This window comes from Mercenaria mercenaria, chromosome 11 (genome assembly GCF_021730395.1).
Source record: "Mercenaria mercenaria strain notata chromosome 11, MADL_Memer_1, whole genome shotgun sequence".
NCBI lineage: Eukaryota > Metazoa > Mollusca > Bivalvia > Venerida > Veneridae > Mercenaria > Mercenaria mercenaria.
In genome coordinates, this window is record NC_069371.1 from 16,152,826 (window position 1) to 16,179,749 (window position 26,924).

Genomic DNA, 26,924 nt, shown 5'->3' on the forward strand with positions numbered 1-26,924 from the left:
CGGCCACAGTGGCCCCAAATTCTGTAACATCCCAAAAAATGAAGAGATGGGTAGATTGCATGCTTTAAAAAGTTCTTATATATGAAAATAATTTATGTAAGTAATAAATTCAATATACTTTCAACTTTAGCAAAAATTATGGACTGACCCAGCAGGTTGACGTGCTGACTTTCATTACTTTTATTTCATTCTGACCCTATAACCTGATAGCTTGACTTACAGACAATATGTAAATACATTTTCCTGGTATGTGCAAACAAAAAGAATGCATAGTTAATAAAATTATAGTAATGTTTGACCTACGTTAAGCTCAATGTCAAGTATTGTAAACAACGCGACCGCTTACAATCCCCCTAATTAAAAAGCAGATTTCTCATAAATGCAAACATAAGGAATAAAAGGCAGTTTGTTGACAGATTTAATGAATTCCGTAATATATAAGCAGATTAATATACAAGAATTAACTTTAAAGTCTGTAAAACCCAGCTGAACCTTCCCATTTCATTCAATTAACAGTCAAAAGTCAAGAACATTTAGATCACTTAATAACTGAATGACTAAAATGCCAAAAGCTAGGACGATGGTTACTGTCCTCAAAGAAATCTTTTATAGATATAAGAACTGCCCACATTATTTAAGAAATAATATATCCCAAACCGTAATTTGTCATGCAATAAAATCATTGTTTGGAGTTTAGATGTGAAGGAATTATATCACGAGGGCACAGCCCGAGTGATACAATAATACGCATCTAAATGACAAACAATGTTTTATTCATGAGCAAATCACTGTTTGAGATATATTATTTTGATTCTAACACGTTATTATGTACGTCCTTGACGGTATCTATCAAATATTTGCCTGATTTCTGCTGATTTCTTTTCCAGCGTGCAGCTATAATGCTGTCTATAACACTATGACGTAATAACTGTGACTTCAGAACAAGAGCACCGCCTTGCGGGTGCTGACGCTTATCTGATTTTTTTTGTATAATAGAAATATTGTTCTACCCATGATTTTCTAAGTCTAAAAAGGGCCATCATTCTTGCAAAAAGCAGGATAGAGTTATGTTTCTTGATGTACAGTGTCCACTTATATATTATATATATTTATATATTTTATTTTATTAGAGTCTCATCCATTTACATTTTATACACATATACAAACAATAAAAAATCACATATCATACAAGTAAATGGCCATTCTATATAGAATTACAAGAGACTTTTTTTTTAAAAAAAATAGTACATTACACTATTAAAATCACAGTAAAACTATTGCAAGTGTATTGTGTTGCATATTGTGTTGTGTTCATTTCAAGTGGTGCATGTTTGTGTGTGTGTGTGTGTGTGTGTGTGTGTGTGTGTGTGTGTGTGTGTGTGCGTGTGTGTACTGAAGTTGTGTGTATGTGTATACTATGTTGTGGTTGTGGTTGTGTTGTGTTGTGCATGCATGTATTGTTTTATTTTTTATTTTAGTCTCATCTTTATGCAAACATGCAAGTTTACAATTCAATTATACATAAATAAAACTAAGTACATAGCCGCTCTATAAGTAGGACTATAAGAGACTGTATCAGCTGTGACACCACTTGCTCCAATGCACCTGGGACCCACCACTCAGAAACCATAAATGCAACCAAGAGCTGTCCGTAATACAGCACGCTTGACCTTTCTCAGTGCCTGACTCTTAATTAAGAGTTAAAAAACAGGCCTAATTCTACCAAAATTCAAATAAGAGTTATGGAGGTTGTTTCTCCTGGTGTAGACTACTATAATAATTACTACTTTAAGCTTCAAGTCAAAATCTGTAATAGTGACAATAGTATGTAACTTGTCAGAAACTTTATCCAAAACCACTACATTACAATTAAAGGGGCATAATTCTGTCAAATTCAAATATAGTTATGGTGAGTGTCACTCCTGGCGTACATTTTGATAATCAACACCTATTTAGATTCTAAGTCAATAGCCAGTAACACAGACACTTGACTTTATCCGCATATGCGAATGCAATAGCTCTACATATCCTTCGAAAAGACGAGCTAATAAATTCATGAAATTGTTTCAGAGTCGTGCATTCCAAATGCACCACAGCAAGAAGGGGCCATTTTGCCTCTTACAATACAAAATGATGCACTTTGAAAGGTACATAATAAAATTGATTATATAATCTACAGTACATGGTAAAACTAAGTAGTAGCTGCTAATCTTTCATTAAAACACAACTAAGACGAAGTTCAAGATTACAATTTTGAGAAGAAATACAGGCACTAATGCGCTTATATAAAAAACTTTTTAAAAAATCATATATCACCCAGATCAGATCTAAGATGAACTGATTAGCAACTGTTACTTAGATGAGCTAAACGAATATGACTAGGTTAAGAATTATAATGACATTATTTACAAAGATAAGACTTTCTTCTATTAAGAATAAGAAAACAGGTTCTGGCACATGATCTAATTGTCTCCTTATTTGTAAAAATAAATGCTAGCTTTTCGGATTCTGGCATATTTTCAAACAAAGGATTTACAGACAAAGCTTTTTCAAAAAGACTTTTTCGTAAGTCATCATACAAGTAGCAGTTAAACAGTACATGTGACTCTGTCTCAACGGTATCACAAAATGGGCATTTTCTTTCTTCAATGGCTAAATTCTCATACCGACCAGTTTCCAGTCTGATTGGTGCTACCCCACACCTAAATTTACAGTATGCCGACCTGTGTGAAGGTGGTAATATCATTTGACAATATTTTTCTACACTAAGTTCTCTTTTGAAAGTACAATATGTTCTAAGCTTATTTCTACCTTTTCTCGATTTACCAACTTGACTGTTTAAACTTTCCTTCCAATCATTTACAAACTTGTCCATGAGTGATTTACAGACGGTCTCAGTAATATATTGCTTAGGAGCAGGATTCCTAATATCACAGTACATATGCAAATGACATTCAATCAGTTTAGCCTTTACTACGGTGTACCAAGTTTTACGAGAGTTGGTAGCCCTTGATGCTGCCCACAGTGCGACCCTCTTATTCAAACGAACATTACCAGTATTACACAGCCGAGCCCAAAAATTAATCACACTTTTCCACTGGCGGACAACTGTAGGCTGCCAGGCCATCTCTCCAACCAACGCTGCATTTGGGGTATACTTTCCAACACCCAAAAAGAACCTCATAGCCCGATTATGAACAGCGTTGATGGAAGAGAATGACCGACAGCCCCAGACTGCGGCACCGTAATTTATAACAGGCCAAACAATGGAGTCGTACAGTTTTGTATACACATTATACGGGACTCCACCAATTGATTTGCATTTAGCAATTACCAAACCAAGTGCACGGCTCGCACTCTGGGCAACAAATTTAGCTGTTATGTGAAAGTCAAGGTGCTCATTAAGTACAAGCCCAAGATAGGTATATTTATCTACAATTTCAATAATATCTTCACCACATGTAAAAATAATGTTACTGCGATCAACAGCTGTTGGTCTAAAATGAACAACCTTGCTCTTATTACAATTTATATGCATATCATTCAGATTACACCAATCTTTCAAGGCATTCAACATGGTTTGTAAATCTTGAGAATTTTCTGCTAGGAGGACTATGTCGTCCGCATACAAAAGAATGCAAACTTTTTCTCCGTCAATATCAATTCCGATATCCAAAGATTTTAGAATACTACTAGGTTGTTTATATACACCCTTGCGGGTGCTGATGCTCATCTGATTTTTTTTGTGTAATAGAAATATTGTCCTACCCATGATTTTCTAAGTCTAAAAAGGGCCATCATTCTTGCAAAAAGCAGGATAGAGTTATGTTTCTTGATGTACAGTGTCCACTTATGATGGTGAAAAACTGTTGCAAGTTTTAAAGCAATAGCTTTGACAGTTTATGAGAAAAGTTGACTTAAACATAATACTCAACCAAGAAAAAGATTTTCTAAGTCCAAAAGGGGCAATAATTATTGCAAAAAGCAGGATGGAGTTATGTTGCTTGCTGAACAGGGTCAGCTTATGATGGTGAACAAGTGTGGCAAGTTTCAAAGCAATAGCTTTGATAGTTTAAGAGAAAAAGTTGACCTAAACATAAAACTTAACCAAGAAATCTGATATTTTCTAAGTCCAAAAGGGGCCATAAATCTTGCAAAAAGCAGGATGGAGTTACGTTTCTTGCTGTACAGGGTCAGCTTCTGATGGTGAACAAGTGTTGCAAGTTTTAAAGCAATAGCTTTGATAGTTTAGGATAAAAGCTGACCTAAACATAAAACTTAACCAAGAAAACTGATTTTCTAAGTCCAAAAGGGGCAATAATTCTTGCAAAAAGCAAGATGGAGTTATGTTTCTTGATGTACAGGGTCTGCTTATGATGGTGAACAAGTATTCCAAGTTTCAAAGCAATAGCTTTGATAGTTTAGGAGAAAAGTTGACCTAAACATAAAACTTAACCAAGAAATCTGATATTTTCTAAGTACAAAAGGGGCCATAAATCTTGCAAAAAGCAAGATGGAGTTATGTTTCTTGCTAAACAGGGTCAGCTTATGATGGTGAACAAGTATTCCAAGTTTCAAAGCAATAGCTTTGATAGTTTAGGAGAAAAGCTGACCTAAACATAAAACTTAACCAGGCAACGCCGACGCAGACGCCGACGCCGACGCCGACAACCACTCAAGTGATGACAATAACTCATCATTTTTTTTCAAAAAATCAGATGAGCTAAAAATGAATTGTTGAATAATAACACACAGTTTTCAGCCTTCTTTCTTTAATAGGAAAACCAAATGGGTCGTGTTACAGGGGTTTTTTTTTGGCCGTTTTTATAGCCATTAATCGGCTATATTCCCAATGCCAAAAAGTATGTTTTTTTCCCAAAATGAGTGCAAAAATTCCCAATCTACAGTCTGAAAAAAAAAATTCATCAAAATTGCACAAATATTGACCAAATTATGGACAATTTTGTAAAGAAAGTATGTTACAGAGGTTGTACAATGTGAAACAAGTGTATGAGAAAGTGCTTATACACATCTTTACATATCCTATGGGACTAAATATTTCCCAGTTTGGAACATTTATGTGTCAAAATTCCCAAATTTGGGGGTAAAGGCTATGTTCCCAAATATGCTAGAAAAAACCCTGTGTTAGAATATTTGTTATTTACCCTTACTTATTATAATAACTGACAATTACATAAAACCAGAGATGTCAATAATATCTGAAGTTTGATATTTTGAAGTGTTTTTTTCTTATCTATTATCTATATTATTATATTGGTACATTCCCTCAAAGGAACTAGTGTTCAAAGATGAACAGTCTGGAGAACTCCCCAGCTTCTTAGCCTAAAAACAACAGACCACCCTACTGTTTTTCTTTATGTCACAACACTTGCAGCAATCTGATTTTTTACTTTGTATGAACATTCTCTAACATTGTTTTTCTCTCAAGTTCCCATTACCTTTTTATTAAACAGTTAAACACCACTCAATCAAGCTCTGAAGGCCCAAGCACCCTGGCTCATTCGAGCTATTAACAGTTGTTTTCTTATGTCATGTTCTATGTATGGATCACTCAAAACCCCGGTCACCTCAAGCATGTTTGCTCCTCAATGTTCAACCTTGAACGATCAGTCCTTTACTGTCTAACAGTTTGGCAGAGTACATGAAGTTTCCCTAATGTCCTTGTGACTTATAAAATGAAAATTACAGCTGAACCTTCCTAGGCAGCCACCTGTATTAAGCAGCCAGTAAGCTAACTTCACAAACTGATTTTTTGTTCTAATTTCAGCCTGCTGTAAGCTGCCATCTGCCTTAGGAAGCCAGATTGTGTTGCCCCCTTGGCTGGTTGCTTACTGTAATACAGATCTGACTGTATTATAGACATCTGCGAAACTCTTGAAGTGTTAAAGTACATACCTGTTTGTGGCTGATGGGTAGTTTGATATAACCAAGAAGCTGCTGAAGGTCTTTGATTTCTCTGCAAAATAGTAAAAAAAAATAAAAAAAACATTACATTAAGGTATTAGTTATGACAAATTTCATCTTTCTCAATTTCAGCATTCTCCATTTTTTACGAAAAGCTTTGAGCTGCATTTATGTCAACTGAATACTGAATTGCCTAACAAGAATAAAATTGCACGAAATTGCCGAGCATCATTATGGGTCCACTACCTAAATTAACAATTTAAAACCCTTAGCCTGCTAATTTCTAAAATGGACTGGTCCATCATTCAATTTGGGCAGTACCCCTTCTTATTCAAAGGGGGTGCTCACTGAAAATTTTCTGACTAAATAGCAAACAGTGAAGATCATGATCAGCCTACACTTCCGTGCAGGCTGATTTTCAGGCCTGCACTGGTCGCAAAGGCAGAATCACTTGCCACCAGCAGGCTAAAGGTTAAACTTTTAAATTCTGCAGGATGGCGATATATTTACTGTATTTAATTTCTGTAATATCGTAGATTTTTTTTGCATATAGAATTATGTGGTTTTAAGCACAATGGCTGTTTTGTTGGAACATGTTCTTATGGATTTTACAATTTGTAAAATTATGAAAATTATATTTGTTCATTGGAATTAAGTTTAAAGAACTTCGACACCCCCCTTGAAGACTTTACATTTGATCGCTTAAAAGTGTTAAATTTGTACATTTTACACTACAGTCAGTGTTACCACCAGTGAATAATAACACAATTTGGGCTTTCTTTCTTCAAAATTTGTGTTTAGGAAAATATTTAGGCTCACAGGGGACAGATGGTCACATGTGATTGCTTAGTTTTGAATAAAAATAAATTATTTAATAAATCCCAACTTTCACGATAAATGTTTGTATGCATTATAGCTACAACAATTCATATTGTAGCATTTAAAATCAAATCTTCACCACAATATCTAAAAAGATTTGTTTATGTACAATGTACAATTTGCATACAAACTTGAAGATAATGAAAGTAAACAAAGCCACAATTGCAATTGCCTACTTATGTAACTCTTATCAGGCCTCACAGTACCAGTAAAAGTTTCCTTTATGACTGGACTGTGCTTCAGGAGACGATTTTTAGAAAATCTACAGTTAATGTTAAAATTGTTTTAATGATTAGGAAACCATGTTTACCTTTCCTACAACAGCAAAGTATTAACTTTATCCTTAATTTATTCTGAAAATAGGTGAGCCTGAACAGTCCGACCAGAAATTATGTACAGTTGCAAATAGCATTTTGCTTTCACAGGTCAGTTGTTTTGGGGACCATTTTCGGGGCTGCTATTTGACTCTATCGGATTCCCCTCTCTGAAGACTGTGTTTTTTCACTTTTTTTGACAAGCATTTTACTGTGAGATTTTGTTTCAGATTCAAACCAAAACTCTTAGTTGATCTACATAATGTAAATTTAATACAAAACAATGTGCTTTCAAATGATTTTCATTTCTGTTGTAACATTTAAATACAATTTAAAATACACAACAATGTGTTTTAAAGTTTTAAGTCATTTCATTTCAGGTGTAACATTTTTACCAAAAAATATTCATTTGTATTTATTATGACATAATTTTCCGCTATTTTAGTTGCTACCAGCAGATTTTTAACCTTGTAATAGCTCTCTCATCATTACCTCAAAACAGTAAAAAAAAAAAATGTGAAGAGCTAATAAAACTTGTAATGGTTGTACCATGAAATAATCCTTTTACCAAAATCTGAATATAGTAGTACTAAAACAATATACATTTTAATATTTCAGTTTAAAACATACCTTTTGGAAGACATGTAACTATTAAAGCTTCTAAGCTTTCCCAAAGTTGTTAAAATATTCCAACTCTGCCAGGCCTTGTAAGTATACTACCACATATAACCAATTCAATAGAGTATTTATATACACTAATCTTTTTTGCTTCTCTTATATCCACTTGAAATCATAAATATTTTCAGTCCTAACTCCTTTTAAAACTAGCATATTTCTTTTCTTTTCTTTCAGCAGAACTTTTTAGTTCATTTATCAAAAAACCATATGATACTTTCACTGCACTGACCGAACTAAGCACAAAAAATAACCAGTATTACGAAAAATAAAATTAGCCGAGATCTCTTATAACAGAATGAAAAACTTCAATAGTCCACATTCATACTGAAATCTTACAAGAGGAACTGTTTAATTTGTATATTTATATTATGCGATCATGATATGTTATCTGAAATAACGGTAAATCATTCATTCCATATTCAAAGTGCTATTGAAATTGTGTGAGTTTCATGTATACCCTATATTATCGGGACTTGTGTAATGAAGCTTGATAAACGTCAATAATGGGTTTACCAATACGGAGACCAGATTAAGTATTTTTAGTGTCAAATATAGGTTATTCTTTTGTTGAAAATGCGCTAATATAAATTTTACTGACACGTTCAAGCACTTTAAAAAAATTACGATTAACGTTTGTTTTTTCTTTAAAGTGCATGATAATACTTCGCTTGTATACATAACCTCTTGCAGATATTTTTCTTTTCAAACTAGGAATTCGGTCTTTTTTCTTTTCAACAGGATTGCATTACCACATTCTATTAGTACCACTATAGTCTGCATTTCTTTCTTTTAGGAAAATATTATTCATCATTCTCTTGTCAACCCCTTTTATTGAAAGAAAAACACAATAAAAACAATGGAATAAAATATGTATTAGTCAGCACAATTATTAGTACTGTCCCTTTCAATCTTAGAAATTAGTGAGAGAGAGAATGCGGGTCAAATGTCATAATAGCATTTACATAAACCAATAAAGACAGAAAAAATGGTAAAAAAGAAAAGACTGCATAGTCAGAGCATAATCCTATTGTTACAAAAAATGTGTGTATTTAACACCATTTTTCTTTAAAATAAGATACCAATCTAAAAAAGAATGTAATTAACACCAAAGCTGACAATAGTAATTAAGAAAAAACAAGATCTATAATCAAAGAATTTTGCTAAAAGGCCCACTGAGAAACTTACTTGAAACAAGAATCTTTATTTTTATGTTTGTTTAAAAAAAAAGTTTTTTTTTTTTCCGGCATTTTTATTACAGTTACAAAGAAATGCAGAAAATTTAGATGAATTTATTCAACTGAATGTTCTATTGTTAAGCTTGAGTGTTGCCTGAATACATAGATTAACCAATGATGTATAATGTTTGAAAAGGGCCCGTTTATCATTATGCTTAACATCAATATTTGCTGTACGGCTATTGTGTCGCTTGGAAAGTAAAATTGCATTTTGCCCTGTTGTAAACATAAGAGATAACCCTATCTCTGATACAAAAAAGTCATCTCCTTGAATGAATGCAATAACATACAATACACGCCTTATATTACAGCCTGGCAACACAAAAAGGCGTGAAAAAATCCATTTTCAGCAAAAAGAGATATATAAATTAAGTCTTGGAAATGTCACTTTTATTTCAGTTAGGTATAACTAATTTCATTCAGATAATGAATATTAGATCAAGGTCAAGGTCACAGGTGTCTCTATCCTCATTAACTTCCTGCATGACCTTCACCCTTTCTGCAACTGTGAATGATGCATGAACTCAGTTGGTAGAACTAAATATCCAACTAGATTATTTTACTTTACCTTTTGCAGAGCTCTCTGTGGTTGCACTAGGCAGTTCTATTAAAACTGCATTATACTCTCAAGTTTTACTCCTTAATCAATGTACATACATAGAAAAGTTTTTCTCAACCATAACTCTTTCTTCATAAAATGATCCAAAGCCTTGAACACTTTCATGAAACCCTGCATCAGATTCTTGAAAAACAAGAGCTGTCAAAGGACAGCAATGCTCAGCTATTCAACAGCCTTGTCAACTGAATGAATTTAAAGGTAGAAAAAGGAACATAATTTTGCAAAAATGCAAAACAGAGCTAAGGAACCTGTACAATGCATGTCACCTCATCACAGTGGAAAAGAGTGTGAAGTTTCAATCCATTACCATAAGAGGGTACTGAGCTTGTAACCACCAAGTTGTTACTGAGATACCGGTACCAGTTTACATAAAAACCTTAACCAAAACTAGATGCCAAAGTTGACACAGATATGTGGATGCATTTGGTGAGTCCAATAGCTCTACCTATTTTTCCAATAGTCAAGCTAAATGAGGACTGATATTGGAAGCAGTGCAAGAATTCAGTCCTATAACTTGAAATTTTTACTTACGTGTTTTTCGCACATGGTTCCATAGTCTTGTCTATAGGAGGCAACACAAGCTGTCTATAACATGCGCATTGATGTGGTCGACCATATTTTCCATATATAGCATTCTGTGTCACCATTGTCCAATTAAACACTAATTTAAGACTTAATTAGGTTAGAGACTACATGTAACTTATATCCATCCTTTAAGTTTCAAATTCTGCTTTCTTCGAAACAAAATACATCTCACTTTTTATGTTCTTTACTTGGAAGTTTTATGTGCTGCTATGTCAATTGTTTTCATTAAAACATTCTCTGCAATAAAAGATTCTTTAATAATGAAAAATATTTAAACTACTGACCGACAAAATCAAATTCTTGTTTAGCAAATACTTTTATCACTGGCATATAGACAACTCCGTATTACCACAGTATTTAACAGGAAAAACTTAAATAAAATACGACAAATCCTTCAAATCAATCTAAACCTTAGGCAAATTCAAGAACCAATCTTTAGATAACAGAAGATGACACCAGACCATTGATGGGTCATTTTGAAGAAGGCATATCAGAAATTTTCAAGTGACACGTTATCGCAATAATCCAATACTCAAATTCAAAATCATTTTTCCCAGCAAAATCGTGAAATGAAATATCAAAATGGTCAATAGAAATCTTGATCACTTGAATTAAGTGCAATTATGAAATACCAGTATGAAAATGCCATATCAAACTTTAATAAATCCAATGAGTTGAGTGAAATTCCATGATTCTGATTTTTTTTTTCCAGTAACAACACAACATCACTTGATCAGCTGGACTGTGTGCAAACTGTCAACAGAATAGTTCCCAACTATACCTGGAAATCTAATCAATTTACCAATATCTACCTTATACAATAATCACCAAATGTACAGAGAAAATGTCAACTGATGTATCAATATTGATTTACATACAGGTATTCTGGTAGAATCTAGCCGACTGTGTCAATTTTCAATTTATCCTGCCAACTGTTCCAGTCTGTAACTTTTATGACATTTTCTTCGAAGGGACATTCAACAGAGCCGGAAATTAATTTACTATTGGAGAAAAAAAATACTAATATTCAATTAATGAAAAATGCATTTAATCATTTTACTGTTTGAAAATTAATTGTATTCATATGTAGAAAATATTAATTTGAAATTTTTATATTACGATACAAGTAATGATTAGATTGTGTAAATGACTGTTAGAGGAGAAGAAAATTGTCACGTACTAGAAGCACTTTTAATTGAAACTTTAGATGCACTGATATCCAGGTTTGCAAACTTTAGCCAAAATTTTAACCTTAAAAACTCATGCTTTTTTTCTACTCCAGTTAATGTGTGCTAAATGTCCACTTCCTAATAAAGGCCACTTCTATATGACCTGCTTATAAAGGTCACTGTTTTGTATTCCATTTAACCTTTACCCTGCTAAATTTCTAAAATGGACTGGTCTATCATTCGATTCGGGCAGTACCATTTATTCCAGGGGGTGTAAAATTCAATGACTGAACAGTGCAGACCATTATTCCTGCAGGCTGATATCTGGTCTGCACTGGAAGCGAAGGCAAAATTACTTGCTGTCAGAAGGCTACAGGTTAACCATAAATAGTGTAAATTTACCTGTATTGAGAGTCACCACAGGTGTCATACTAGGAGACTGCTTTGACTGTACTAGCATTTAGGAGTGACCTGTCGTTTTTATTAATAGATTTGAAAGGTTACTAGAATAAACCACTTCAGTAAAGGGGTACCCTACCTTTTTATAACTTATTTTTCTAATATATATTCAAATGACTGCCTCTTCCACAATTAGATGCCGTGGTACAGCGGTAAGCGTGACGGCTCTAGAATCTAACTTTTGTGAGTTCGAATTCCAACGGAGATCAATATTATTTTTTTCATTTTATATTTTGCTAACATACATCTTAAAATGATGATAATGTTAAACATGTATTTGAATTACATTACTTGTATCATTTTGCTATTTTCGCATATAACATAGGTTTTTCAAATATCTTCTTGACTGTGAATTATTCAACATGGTCGACATAGCTCTTGACAATTTGGTCATTCAACTAGCTGATGACACTGATTTGGAGGAAACCGACACCGTCAGTGAGTGTGAAGATGCTCCATTGAACGCGTGTGTTTGAAATGTATTGAATGTGTTGAAATTGTACGAATGAAATTAAAAATGAAACTGAAATGATGAAATAAAATGAAATAAAAAAAATCATAAAAAAATATAAATAAAACAAATTCAATCATAAAACAAGTCACCCTGTGTGGGATTCGAACCCACAGCCTCCTAATCGCAAAAGTTAAGTCACTAGCAAGATTTCTCAATTCTACCAACTGAGCTACCGATGCATTTCAATCTGTACTGTATTTGAAATGTATTTATAGTTTTAAATAAGTCAAATATTTTTCAAACCCTTATTTAATAAATGGTACAGTCTGGAAAATCCAAATCTAAAAATAAAAGCGACAGGTCACTCCTAATTGCTAATAGAGCTTTGACTGTAACTCTCTAATAACTTTTGAATATAAAGAAATTTAACTACATGTATATCTACTGTATCAACAATGTACCTGTTAAGGCTGCCGAGGATAAATAATTAACAACTAGCCCCAGTGCACTAGTCCTAGCATCATTTCAATACATAATTAATTGTAAAATTAACTGCTTTTGTTGTAGTCCTTTGAAGGTATTGGTGTAATCAGGCCCCTGATAAAACTAAGTAACTCAAGAACCAGAACTAAGTTTAAACAATTAACAGAGTTCATGAGATACAAAAAGCTTGACCATTTTTTAACTGCCCAATTTAGCAAATTAATCTTGCTAAAATTTTGTATTCTTAAACAATTCGTGAGCAAGAAGTTTTTATTATACGCATATTATTCCAAAAAGTTAGTCCCCTGGACTAGGTTCTAAACTTGAAAGAAACCGTTAGAAATAAATTAAACTAAACGATTATTAATTTACAAAATTAACAATAAATTAATTATGCAGTATAATGTTCACAAGAATTGAATTTAAGCATTTAGATGTTAAATCAAATACCCAGTAACATCAGGTAAAAACTGATACATTTGCTCAATCCATATCAATCTGCCAGTTACACAGTATAATTGAATTATTGACAGATGAAGTGTTACTGATGGTCCTCAATTAGTCAATTACCTGGAAGCCACAGGTACAACCCAATTACCTACAAATCCAATGTTACAGTAGTCCTAAATGATTCAGCATCATTCTGACTATATACAGTCATCAATTATTCAAACAACCATGCACAACAAAGACCTTTAAATGACCATATAAATAAACAATGAACTAAATACAGTACAAAATGCACAAAATAACTGATTGCATGATAAAATATGCTGACATTTCAGTTCTACTGCACTGGCATGAAAGCAATGGATTCCTGTCACTCAACACTCAATGAGCCACTTTTTGACAACATTTCAAAACAATATGCATCTGCATAAAATATTCTTAAATAGAAATGTATTTTGTCAAAACTGCACCAATAAAAACATTTTTACTGCTAAAATAAATAAATATAACTTAACAGAATTAAAATATTCAATCAAATGTTTGAACTATTGCAAAATATTCCTACATACAGCACTAATCCAAAAATTTAAAGTTTTCCTCATATATCAGAAAGTTAAACTCCAAATGTTGCAACTTTTACTACATCTCCACCTATCAGCTGATTCTAAACAATTCAAAATATCACTGTGCACTCATACAAGGACAAAGTATATAACAAAATTACGACCCCGTACATACGTCATTATTGAAACATGTCCCAACGGCTCCACCACTCAAGATATTTTCAATAAAACCCGTTAAAAATGATTACCGTGACAATGCTTGTATTAAGAATAAGTCATAAGATTACTGTACTTGAAAGCTATTGAAGTTTAAACCACTAAGAAGATCAGTTACCTGTGTGATATACATGGCAATAATTTGTGGAGTAAACATTTTCAGTTTTTGATGATTCATGAAATTTCAATTAAAACAAGAAAAGGTGCTGACAGGTTTAAGCATACTGCTGATACAGTGTGACATACAGTAGCATAAAATTACAGTCTGCAAAGATCCCAACTCTTAACTGGAAGAAGAAGGATTTATGCCATTAAATGTCAAAATAATTCTGCTTTAGTTCCTTACTTGTTTTTATAAGACTATTTTCATCAAACATGCATTGTTACACCAAATTATGTGACCTTTGAAAAATGATACTAAATAAAATGATCTTGCTTGCTGCTGAACTGCTATTAAATTTTACCTTTTTTTGTGCATGTACATTTCTCAATCCAATATCCATATATCTTTACCTATATTTTCTCGGATGTCATCATTTATCAATAAAAATTGAGGAGAAAATTAATTTAACTTTGTAATTTAATAAAAGAAATGAAATATGTATATGCAAGTGGGAAGGTGAAAGTTATCAAGATTTCAATGTTGCTTTGAATCAGGCTGGCCAGTATCCTTATTTATAAAAAAAATAGGAGCATGTCACATTTTGCAAGTCTATTCATGGCCATATCTAGTAAAATGTCAACTATGTTAATACCAGTATATTAATTAGTGCATATCTTTTTAATAGAAACATCAAACAAGCATATTAACACTTCAGAGTTATCAAATTAGATCTCAATAAGATTGGTTTAATTCTAAACAATTTTACAGTTTTTAATGAAATTGTTGACAAAGGTTAACAAAGGTGCTCAATTAGGTCATTGTATAATAATAATTTTTTTTATAATTATGTCAAGGTGGTTCCTAACTGATAGTCAAGTTAAAACCAGACATAAAATAACAAAGAAGTTAGGTGATAATTATGGCCATTTAAAATTTTTTATGAAGGTTTTCAAATAAGTTTTTATTTTACAATCTTTTTTTAACGCAAAAGTCGGTCGTAAACAATAGTACATGAAAACACAATAGCTATTTTTGTAAACGTAATTGATATTACTCTTCAAACGTGTGTGCACACATAAAATGGTCAATGGAATAATTGAAACGGAAAATGACAAAATGTTCTATTGTTATATCATATAGCAGTAACGGTGAAATAGAAAGGCAATATCTGAATTACTACTTTTTTCTAATTGTTTAAAATTTGTGCATGTGGATGCTAGAAATAAAAGAATCACTTGAAAGCTTCAGGGCCTTATATATGTATTACACAGAAAAGTTATGATATTTTAGTGCTGATGCAGTCTGTCAAGGTAAACCATGTCCGTCAGAATGTAAGGAACCTTGGGAAATTTAAGGAAAATTTAAGTAACTCTTCTGTCCATACTCTAGAAAAGCTAGTGGTTCCAAGTTGTTAGAATGGTGCATTTTAAGAAAAATTATTTTAAAGTAGACAAATAAGAAAGAAATTACACATTTCTGGTCTTACAGGTACGATTTATAAGAATTCCTACCGAATCAAATGAAAACAGTACACCTGGAGCACAAATGAGTCAGTTTCTTAATTAGCACATAACGTTTAGTTGAGTTTTGTGCTGTTCCAACAGGAGAAGGAGAGTTTTGTCAGTTTTTGAGAATATTGCACCATATACAGTGCTTATCGGGATCAAGTAATTATTGAAACACTTCATATTCAATGGGCTACCTCTTAAAAAAAAGCATGCATTTTTTTTTCATAGAATTATTTGGGATTTTTTCTTAAGAATAAGTAATGCAGATCCGAGTGGGTCGCTGCGCATGGCATTGAAGTGGATACCTTCTGCTTCTTGCTTGCCAAGCCTTATTCCTCATATGAAAGTCAATCATATTCATTTAATTTGGTAAAAATTCCTTTAAATGATACTTACAACTCTGACTGGAAATGCCTAATTCAGTCTATATTTGTTCATTTTGTTCAGTGTAAAATGCACTACTCAAACAACACTGACACCACCTCATCTGATAAAGCTATGACCAGACTGTGATATATACTAAAATGAAAATGGCTAGCTCACCAATACAAAATAATTATATACAAAAAAAAAAAAAAAAAATCTCACTAAATGCAATAAATAATCATACCAAATCTTAAATCAAGACATAAAAAGACACACTTGATTTTAGTAAAAATCTGTAAGATTTTTTTTTTTGGTGGTATGGATCTGCTTAACCCATACCCTGCTAATTTTTCATAATGAACTTGTCCATCTTTGATTTTGATAGTACCATTTTGTTTAAAGGGGTGGTTACCAAAAAGGTACTGACTGAATGGCGAACAGTGCAGATTTTAATCAGACTGCACAGATGTGCAGGCTGATCATTATCTACAATGGTCACAAAGGCAGAACCAATCTTGTCCAGCATGATAAGGGTTAAGGTCCTAATAAATTGCGACTACAGTGAAATCTTTTATATTTATGGAGGACTCATTCTCAAGGATTTCCTGCTAAAATGCTCCATATGTCCCAATACAAAATAACATTCTCTGTAGTCTTAAGTTTATTTCTTTTACTTTCGAATTCCATGAATTTATGTCCCAACAGAACAGCCATATTGGCTAAACCTGTGACATCCAGAATAAAATGAAATAAATTGTTTAAGCTATCAAGGGTATAAACAGTGAATAAATCATATTTTTTACTTGACAGAGATGGATTTTCTCCTCTCCTCTCCAGGAGGCATCTCTGACAGGATCTGTAACTTCCTATGTGCCTCTCACATGTCTGTCACTAATTCAAACAAGAAACAAAATGGTGACTTTGGTCTACACATCTTTACTGCATGTATCAGTGGGATTAAATATCCTCCTCATTTCAACCTGAAAAGATGAAGGGAAAAAATACAATCATGGAATTTCATGCCAAAAACATACTGATCTGTGCAAAAATGATGATCACAAACAGACTGGCTAGGGTAGGGTTCAGCAGCCAGTGATATTGTAACAGTGTGATGCCAATGTGACGTCAATTTCATGAAACAAAAGTTAAAGGTGGTCAATCACAATCAAACAACATTTTATTACAACTGTTTTTTTTTATGCATATTCTTTTAGAAATTTATTTACAAACAAAAAGACTAATTACATAATATACTAAGATTAAAGATCCCTATTAGAAATGCATATTTTGTTGTTGTTTTTTTATAAAATTCTGTAATTACCCCCCTTTGATATGAAAGTATTTAAACAACTGAGTATATTTCTTTCAATTTCAATATAATTTCTGGTTTTATTTCCATTTGCTAGACATCAGGATATTTGAACAATCTGAACTGAAAGGCAAGTTTTAAACCTGCTTGTACCTTTCTATCTTGATTTCCCAACCAAAACAGGTAAATGGGCATTCTTTAGTTATTGAGCAGAAACAGTTGAACTGTTCTCAGTCTAAAAGTCAGTAATTCCTTGACCTTTAGGAGAAAAAGCCCTGTCAAGTGACTACTTTATTGGCTATCAATCTTACTGAAAAATATTTATTTGCGGACATACCGTCCCCAAAATCTATCACTTCTATACAAAGAATCGTATCATTATATGTATCTTGTATGCAAGAATGAGACGTAAATAAAGATATAAAACACTTATCATTATGTAAGGGGCAGATCCTTCAAACTACAAGGGACACCACAACACCATTTTTTATTAGTAATACCTTCCCACCCCCACAAAAAACATCATGGAACTAAATGACTTGTGTACATGAAAACAAGTCACTATAAACAGACCCCCCAGGTTTGCAGATAATAAAAGTCGGAAATGTTTGTCATATAGAAATCATCCCAAATTATTTCAAAAAGATTAGCTTATCAGCCATATAGGAAATCCCCCATGGATTCTAAATGACATTAACGGCTGTGATAAGATAAAAACTGAATGGTATCCCATTCATGGACATTCTAACAGTGCTTTAAAGAAGATTTCCACTCAATTTATTTAATTTTTTTTTCTTCAAAGTTTTGTAAGGTCTTCCGTTATGACTTTAAACAAGAGGACCATGATGGCCCTAGTTTGCTTACCTGACATTCACAGCTATTTTCCCAATAGCCATATAGGGATTTTTAACAAAACAGAATGAGTAGTAGAGGTTCACACAAGGACCATTGCTGAGAAATTATTTCCAGCTCTAGTGGCCCCTAATAGGGGCCGAATGCCCCATTGGCAAACATTGGGGAGAGGACCTTATAATGATGCTACAGACCAAGTTTGATGAAGGTAGTCTAGTGTTCATGAGAAGAAGTTGTTCAAAGTATTTCTAATTTTAGCTCTAGCTTTAGCTCAAGCTGCACCATTTGAATAAAATCTTGTGAGGACCTACATGCTACATATCAAGTTTTATATAGATCAATTTAGCAGTTCATGCAATGAAGTAGTTTAAATGTATTTTTAGCTCAAAAAGGCCCCTTAAAGGGACAAAACTGACCAAATTAAAAAGAAAATCAGGAGATGCTACAGACCAAGTTTGATGAAGATCCATTAAATGATGCATGAGAAGAAGTTGTTTCTTTTGTTTTGTTTGTTTTGGGTTTAACGCCGTTTTTCAACAGTATTTCAGTCATGTAACGGCGGGCAGTTAACCTAACCAGTATTCCTGGATTCTGTACCAGTACAAACCTGTTCTCCGCAAGTAACTGCCAACTTCCCCACATGAATCAGAGGTGGAGGACTAATGATTTCAGACACAATGTCGTTTATCAAATAGTCACGGAGAACATACGCCCCGCCCGAGGATCGAACTAGCGACCCCGAGATCCGTAGACCAACGCTCTTACCTACTGAGCTAAGCGGGCGGGCTGAAGTTGTTTCTATTTTTACCGGACCCTAAAAGAGGTCAAGTGACACCATTTGCAAAAAGATTGGAGAGGACCTTACAATGATGCTACTGACCAAGCTTGATAAAGATGCATCCTTTGGTTCATTAGAAGAAGTTGTTTTTAACGTATTTCTAACAACCCCTATAAGGGGGATGTGTGCCCCATTTTGAACAAGTCTGGGAGATGATGTAACAATGATCCAACAAGACATTCAAGAGAAGAAGTTGTTTAAAGGTATATCTAGTTTTAGCTCCAGTGGCCCCTTAAAGAGACTGAGTGCCCCTATTTGAACAAATCTGGGAGTAGACTTAACACTGATACTACAGACAAAGTTTAATGAAAATCCATTCAGTGGTTCATGAGAAAAAAATGTTTAAAGGTATTTCTTTTTTTTTTTTTTAGCTCAAGTGGCCCTTTAAAGGAACCAAGCACCACCCATTGAATAAACTTGGGAGAGGACCTTACAATGATGTTACTGACCAAGTTTTATTAAGACCCAAAATACAATTCATCAAAAGAAGTTGTTTAAAGGTATTTCTTTTTCTAGCTCTATCAGCCACTAAAAGTGGATGAGTGCCCCCATTTAAATAAATTTGGGAGAGTACCTAATAACAATGCTTCAGATCAAGATTATTGAAGATCCATCTAGCGGTTTGTGAGAAGAAGCTGTGTAAAGAAATTTCTATTTTTACTTGTAGCAGCCAATGAAGGGAACCAAGAACCCCCACTTGAACATATTTGGGAGAGGACCTTATAATGATGCTATAGACCAAGAATGATGAAGATCCATTAAACAGTTTGTGAAAAGAAGTCATCTAAAGGTACTGACAGAGGACCGTGCCAGGATGCTACTGTAATTCTGACCAGATTTTAGTTTCAAGAGGAGATCTCATCTGAAGAAAAGTGTGGAGGTACCATGGATGCACGAACCACTGACAGTAAATGATCACAACAGCTCACCCTGAGCACTTAGTGCTCAGGTGAGCTAATAAATGAAGATTCAGTAAGTTTTACATTGCATTTGCTTATCAGAACACTTTTCAGTATATTCTGTAAAATATGCCAAACTTCAGCTTTAATTTAGTTTTATTTTTATTCTAAAGGTATTGCTATATATTTTTAAACATTTTTATAGATTTATTCTAATGTAAACTATTGGTTTGCACTCAGCCATACATCTTGTGGGGAAAAAAACTGATATAATTGTTAAATCTCTCCTAACCCCAGTTCCGTTATTTTAAGTTTAAACAGGCTGTTATATCCCCATGAATTGTTTTGGCACACTGCAGTGAACTTTCATATTGATTATTTTAAGCTGTATATCTTTGAAGTATTATAGGACTAGCCATGAAAAGCAAAAATTCCATACATTCACTTTTAGAATAATGATAAATTTTAAATTGACAATTTGTTATTTATATGTAAGAGGCACTGACAGGTTAATTTAGATATATTTGATAAAATTAACATCCAGGTATATCAGTATATTATTAGATAAACTTAAAGATCTAGGCAAACTTCATGGTGTTGATAAAGACTGAGGTGATGGAGGGAGGTGCAGATGCTGAGAAATAGCACAGGTCAATATGACTATCTTAAATTTATGCTACTTTATTTTAGGAGGATTCTGAAACAATTCGCTTTGAGAGTGTAAGAAAAAATGCCAGATCTCCTTTTAATGCTGAGTGCCAAGCAAGCTACACAGTAGAAAGTTTAGAAACTAAATTAGGGAAGAATCAAAGATGCCTTAGGTACTGAAAGGGGAAAGTTTATAACAGTGACCTTGACCTTTGGGGTTCATAAACCAAAGGTTGTCAGCCCTCTCCCCATGTGAAATTTGATGACAAATGATAAAGTGACTAAAATGGATTATAGCATCATTAAAAATTAACCAACATTATTACAATGTCTGACTATCAGACGGTGTTATCACTAGACCACTGTACGTGCCTGCTGTTGTTTCTTGTTGAAACAACCATTTTAAATACTTCATGAAAATAGTTTTACATTTGTTTTATTTTGTCTTTTTTTGTCAGCACAAAATCAACGCAGTTACCACCACCACCACCATCACAATGCTCAGTATGAAGTATGAGCAGTACTGGGAGAGAGAAAGGTCCTACACACTGGGTGAGTTGTCAATGATGATGTCAATAGAGGCTTTAGTTTCAGAACTTGATGAAAATATCAAAGTTTTTAACTAGTGTGATGTGTGACAATTCAATTCAATCCATTTACATTATATGGCCTCTGACCCAAATACATTATAATTACATACAACATGAGGTAAACATAATGCATAACCAGTTACATAAAACCTTAAGGTATTGGACCCGTAATAGAGTATCTCCTTTGTGAAGCGTATTCAATTCCTACCATAAACCTACTTTGACTACAATTTTCAGGGGGGCGTAGGTTCAAACCCCACTGGGACCAAATTGTTTTTTTTCCTTTTTTTCTAGTAAGTTTTTACTTCTTTCAAGACTAATAATGGATGAATTGTACAAAAGTGGAAAATTTTCATTTTATAAACGATTTTTTCCTGTTCAATGTGAATTTACCTCTGAATCAGGAGGGGTAGAGTTAGACATCTTTAAAAATACTGAGTTACATGCGGTAAAAGTTCTCTATTTTGACTTCATTCTTTAGATTACATATTGTGGAAGTTATGCAGCTAGGTTTTACTATTGCCCCAAGGTTATTTATGAATGGAGTGAGCAAAAATCAAAACAGACCCACAGGATTCGACCTTAATTTTTCAATGTTGGAGTTAGAATTCTGTCTCATTAAATCTGTTTACTTGAGGCACCCTAGATAAAAATGATTTTTACAGTTTTATTTTGTGTTCTATAATTGTTTAACAATAGTTTGATGTTTCTTTTATCAAAATTAATAATGTAATGAATTCTCTGCAAACGTTTTAGATAGTGGCCATCACATTGAATTTTGTCTCTTCTTGAGCGTGAGGAAATACCATAAATTACACAAAATTTACAAAAAAACAGCACGGTAAAAGTTGTTTAAAATTTGCAACACAGTGTGAAACATGGTCAACTTTAAGAATATACCAAGCAAATGCCATTTTTTAAACATTACTATTAGAGGTCCAATACCTTAACCTGAAACAAAGTATTACATGTGTTATTACTTTTTTAATTCTTTGTATGAAGCAGGCTGAAGCCAGTGTGAGTACAATAGCTCTCCCATATCCTGTAAAAATACATAAGGCTAAGATTCACTGCACTGTTAAAGGCATCTAAATCTAATTAGTTGCAGAGTTATATACTGTGAAATCATTTAATTACGTGGGCATGAAAGTTCATGGTTTTGGTCAAAATGGCAATTTCGTGGGGATATGAATTCGTGGATTTCAACTTTTGAACATAAAATGAATGGGAATTTTACTTGTTAATCGGGATTAAATTTCATGGATTGACTCAACCATGACAATTAGTCCCCCACGAATATTAATGGTTTCACAGTATCCTTCAGACTAAGAGTACACAGAAAAAAACGCACCTAACACAATTAATGAAATAAACCTTGGCATTCTGTACCATCTCCAACATGATTCCCGAGAAAAAAAACCCTGTGTGACTCAACTAATAATACTTGTAAAATGAAACTTGTCAAATCAATGTACAACAAACAACATTCTCGCATACCAAAGGTCTACCGTGGTTCCCCGGATGAACACTCGGGATTTTGATGAACATCTGATGGATGAGAATAAACAAACAACGGTGCTTGGACAACCCAGGCCATAGGACATCCTGGACCATGTTTCAGAACAAGTTGACCTGATCCTATTGGACTTTAGCAAGGCATTTGATAAAATGAGCAATAAGAAAATCCTTTTTAAAATGCACAACTACAATACATATATGCTAAAACCCTTAACTGGATTAAGAGCTTCCTTGACACATGGTTTCAATCCACAATCCTAAATGGTTCAAGCTCAGAGTCAACATGTCTCTCCTGGGGTTCTGACTGGATCCTTGCTTGGGCCCTTGCTCTTCCTAGCATACATAAATGAGCTCCCACAGAATATCCAGTCAAAAGTTTGTCTATTTACAATTGATAATACAGTATATACATATCACCTACCTCTATCAGACCATCAAATACTCTCCAAAATGACCTTAAAACATTAGAAAGTGTGAGTTGGTCCGGAATATGGGATTCATTCCGTCAAAATGTTCAGTTATCCATGTCACAAAAAGGAAATATCCTATTCCCAAACAATATTTCCTGCAACAACTTTTTTTATTATATCATTTTTACCCTGTGGAAAGTCTAGCTCCCACCTCACACACCCTTCCTTCAAGTCCTTGAGCAGTTATGTTAACTATACTATAGCACCCTTGCTTTTCACCTGTTTTTCCAGTGTTTTTATCTTTTAAATCACTAAAACAACTTTTAAAATGCTTTTGAAAGTTCCCTATTTTTGGCCCCGTTCCCTTTTATTTCTACTAGCAATATTTTGGCTTGATGTGCACGAAAGTGTCTCTGTCCCTGTAAAGAGTTAGACAGTAAAAAGATAGATAGAACGTTCAATGTTGTAGAATCAATGCCTTCCTAGATAGATAGCATAATTAATGAGATATCCGAATACTATACTAGTTCGTATATGTTTTTAAAACCCATAATTTGCATAATTTCAACTTTAAACTAAAAATAGCATGTTATATATGTTCTCTGAAAGAAAATAACCTGGTAAATAAAGAGAAAATAGCAAAAATAACATACTTTTGTTTTATTTGACTGTTAGTTGTTGTTGTAATCTGTAATCCAATGAAAAGTGCCCGTTCAGCGGCTGTGGCAACTGATTTTACTGTCAGGGGAGACAAATCGAGAAACACGTGCTACTTTCCATATAGCTTTATATTAGTTGTTATTTCCCTTAAAACAAGGAACTGGCATTATGTAGGTCAGTAGCTATACATAGCTCTTCTTCTTCTTCCAATGTAAGGGTAGAGATCCTGACGGAATATAGTTAATTTAATATTGTCTACTATTGTCAATCTTAAGTAGAAATGATAAAATTTGTGATAAAATGACAAGTTTATCATTTGTTAAATGCATGCCGTAAACACATTTGTCCCGATACCATAACCTACTTGCATTGTGGGGAAAATCTGAATCGAACGATTTATTTAGTTACATACAAAGAAAAAATGTGCAAAGTTTCAGCTTTGTACATATTCAAATCACGGAGAAATCGGTGATAAATTAGCGTCGGCGGTGTACTGTGTATTGAGTTTTCCAAGTAATATTTGTACTGTGTATTGTAGTTTGGTGTACTGAGTATTGATATTGAAAAGCGTGCATATTTTCAGCATTTATGGTCATTAAATAGACAAAGCATGTAGTTCCATTGGCCCAAATGATGGAATTTCTTTTTCTGTTTGCAGATGACATTAGACTTCACAGCGAAAATAACAAGCACCAGTTTGAACACTGAAATTACAACTTACAATTACAGCGGCATGCCAATAGTCACTCCGAGAAACTGTCTAAAGACTAGCCCTTGCAGATAAAAGGTACAGCCCCAAGTTCAGCCGTGATGTTTTATAATAATGTAACACAAGATATGATGACGATAAGAGTGGAAATGGTCTCTCCGTATAAGAAGAGCAAACATGAAAATATGTTATCCTTTCACCTTCATACTACAAAGAGACATAAACCTTGGTCAATAGACGACCTTTATCGATTATGGTGTCAATAGTTCAAAGGTAAAGGTCGTAAGGGCTTTGAGTTTTTAAAGTGGTTTCTCCTCAATAACCTTAGACTCAATTGACGTACAACCCTCGAACTAGTTTCACTTGTTTTTTTTTTAAAATACTAGTAATATAGTCAAAGCTATTTTTATTGGTCTAAATGCATTGTTCTGAAAGGTAATTAGCTCACCACTTTCTTCATACAAAACAAAATGGGTGCCATATGCACTGAGCAATTTGTTTTAGAAGTAGGCAGAAACAGTGCCATGTGTTATCTTGCACACTTCATTTGCAAGATATATGTCATTTCTATGCAAACAGTTCGTTATCATTATTATGTGATCAACTTCCCCGTTAACCAAATTAGTATATTTGTTGTCAAGGTCAACTTCAGACTATAATAAACGATCGGGAACTGACTTGAAGATCATTCCGATTTTTTCATGTATTCAATCTGATGAATGTAAAATGTTTATGACCTTTGGTTTTAACATATTTATTCTCAACAATATACTTAACTATATTTATATACTAACATTACAAGTATAGTTGGTGGAAAGGATTAGAAAGAAAGACAAATCTTATAGAGTTCTTCTACTATCTTATCATGATCTTTGCTATTTTATGAATTTGTGTTTAGGTTTCAAGTCTGTTTGATAAATATTACAATGTACATGACTATTTGTTCTTTATCAAATTTACAAAATTGCTTGTCAAATAATGTTTGGTAAAATAAATATGTCACAACAGAACCAATTTCAGTATCAATGCGCACTCTTATGTGAACTCTAATGTACACTCGTCACATCTATGCAGTAACTAGGTACTTCTTATAATTTCAGTAAGTATTTGTCTGTTTGCTTTTCTCTTTCCTCTTAATTTAGCATCAGAAATGCGGTCTCTGTTATGCAAGCAGTTGTATAATTGTAATATCATTGAAAGAGTTATAAGCCTGCTCTTCAAAACAACTTGCAGTCTTCACTATATCTCATATTAACCAAGTTGTCAATGAAAACATTTGCGACCTCAAAAATATAGGAAACTATAAAATCACTTAAAGAAAACGTTTCTTGGCAAACAAACTAATTAAAGCTATTTATTCATTCATCTATCTTGTCATTCTTTCACCGACTGTGTAACAGTATTCTCCTTAAACATTGTCTGTCCATGGAATTGCACTCTGTGTAACATCGAAAGTTCCAAGTACACCGCCGTGCATGTGTCTCTAGATTATATTTTTGTACTGGTAGCATTGTGTAAATGTTAAGCTAGATGGCGTGTAGGTAGCATACATTTCCACTACCGTCAGTGAACAGGCTCCTCACCATTTGCCCAAATCAAAAGTTTCTTTCTGTTCTGTTGCAAATTGGTCATTTTTGTAATCGGGTTCCTTTTTAAAACATGTATGTTAATATTTTCTTAATCGACAGTAGTATTTTTTCTCTGCATATGTCTGATGCTATTCTGTAATTTACTTTTTTGCGGTTTTGGTCGTTAGCACACGAAAATATTCTCGTCATGTTGGTGGTGTTCAACAAAGTGACATACAATGGCCTTAAATTCGTTCGTCGAGCCAGTCATAAACACACATACACAAGTTGAATCTGCAACGAAAAAAAATCACAATATAATATTTATTAGTAGGACCGGGCTGTCTGCAAGATATTGAGAGTAAGTCTAAGTGGCGTCCCAATACAAAATTTTAAATGATACATGTACCTTTAACTGTTTTTTGAGATAATTCATTTAATATCAACTTAAACAATGCTCAATGGAAGAACAGAATATATCTATACATTTAAAACTGGTAAGCATAACAAAAATATTGCCCACTGTTTCACTATGGTGACTGTGAGTTACGTTTAGAGCTTATTACATGAATTACAACAGAGTAAACGCTATAAATATCAATGTAAAACATCACGTATCTTCAGGACTATTGTACTTTGAAAAGGAAATGATAATGTACATTTTGTAAGATTCATTCTACAAAACTCAGCGATAATGTAAACAATACACAGTACAGTAAAATGTGATACAGGTCAATACTCAGTACATATATTTGCAATACACAGTACACCACCGACGCTCATTTATCATCGATTTCTCTGTCATTTAAACATTTACAAAGCTGAAATTGTGCATATGTTTTCTTTGTATGTAACTAAATAAATCATACGATTCAGAATTTTTATCATAAGACAATAAGTGACGATATCGGGAGAGA

General features: G+C 33.4%; 1 protein-coding gene and 1 long non-coding RNA gene across 7 annotated transcripts in view; one reads left to right on the plus strand and one right to left on the minus strand.

Moving 5' to 3' along the window:
• The window catches only part of LOC123531239 (serine/threonine-protein kinase Nek10-like), a 53,683-nt gene extending 29,877 nt beyond the window's left edge, over positions 1–23,806 (minus strand). For 3 of the 6 annotated variants that reach the window (XM_045312042.2, XM_045312041.2, XM_045312039.2), the window contains exons 1-4: positions 23,724–23,806; positions 16,810–16,986; positions 10,182–10,472; positions 5,917–5,977 (exon numbers count right to left, since the gene is read on the minus strand). In XM_045312042.2, coding sequence (XP_045167977.2) covers positions 5,917–5,977; positions 10,182–10,297 — 177 coding nt within the window. In that variant the 5' untranslated portion in view covers positions 10,298–10,472; positions 16,810–16,986; positions 23,724–23,806. Of the gene's footprint in view, positions 1–5,916; positions 5,978–7,748; positions 8,234–10,181; positions 10,473–13,819; positions 13,934–16,809; positions 16,987–23,723 lie in introns of those variants that run through there. The other 3 variants (XM_045312043.2, XM_045312040.2, XM_045312044.2) reach the window with 3 other exon arrangements.
• LOC128547037 (uncharacterized) lies at positions 21,008–25,370 on the plus strand. The gene is made up of 2 exons (XR_008366270.1): positions 21,008–21,104; positions 24,389–25,370. It is a non-coding gene; the product is annotated as an uncharacterized LOC128547037 (long non-coding RNA).
• Positions 25,371–26,924: the final 1,554 nt, after the last annotated feature.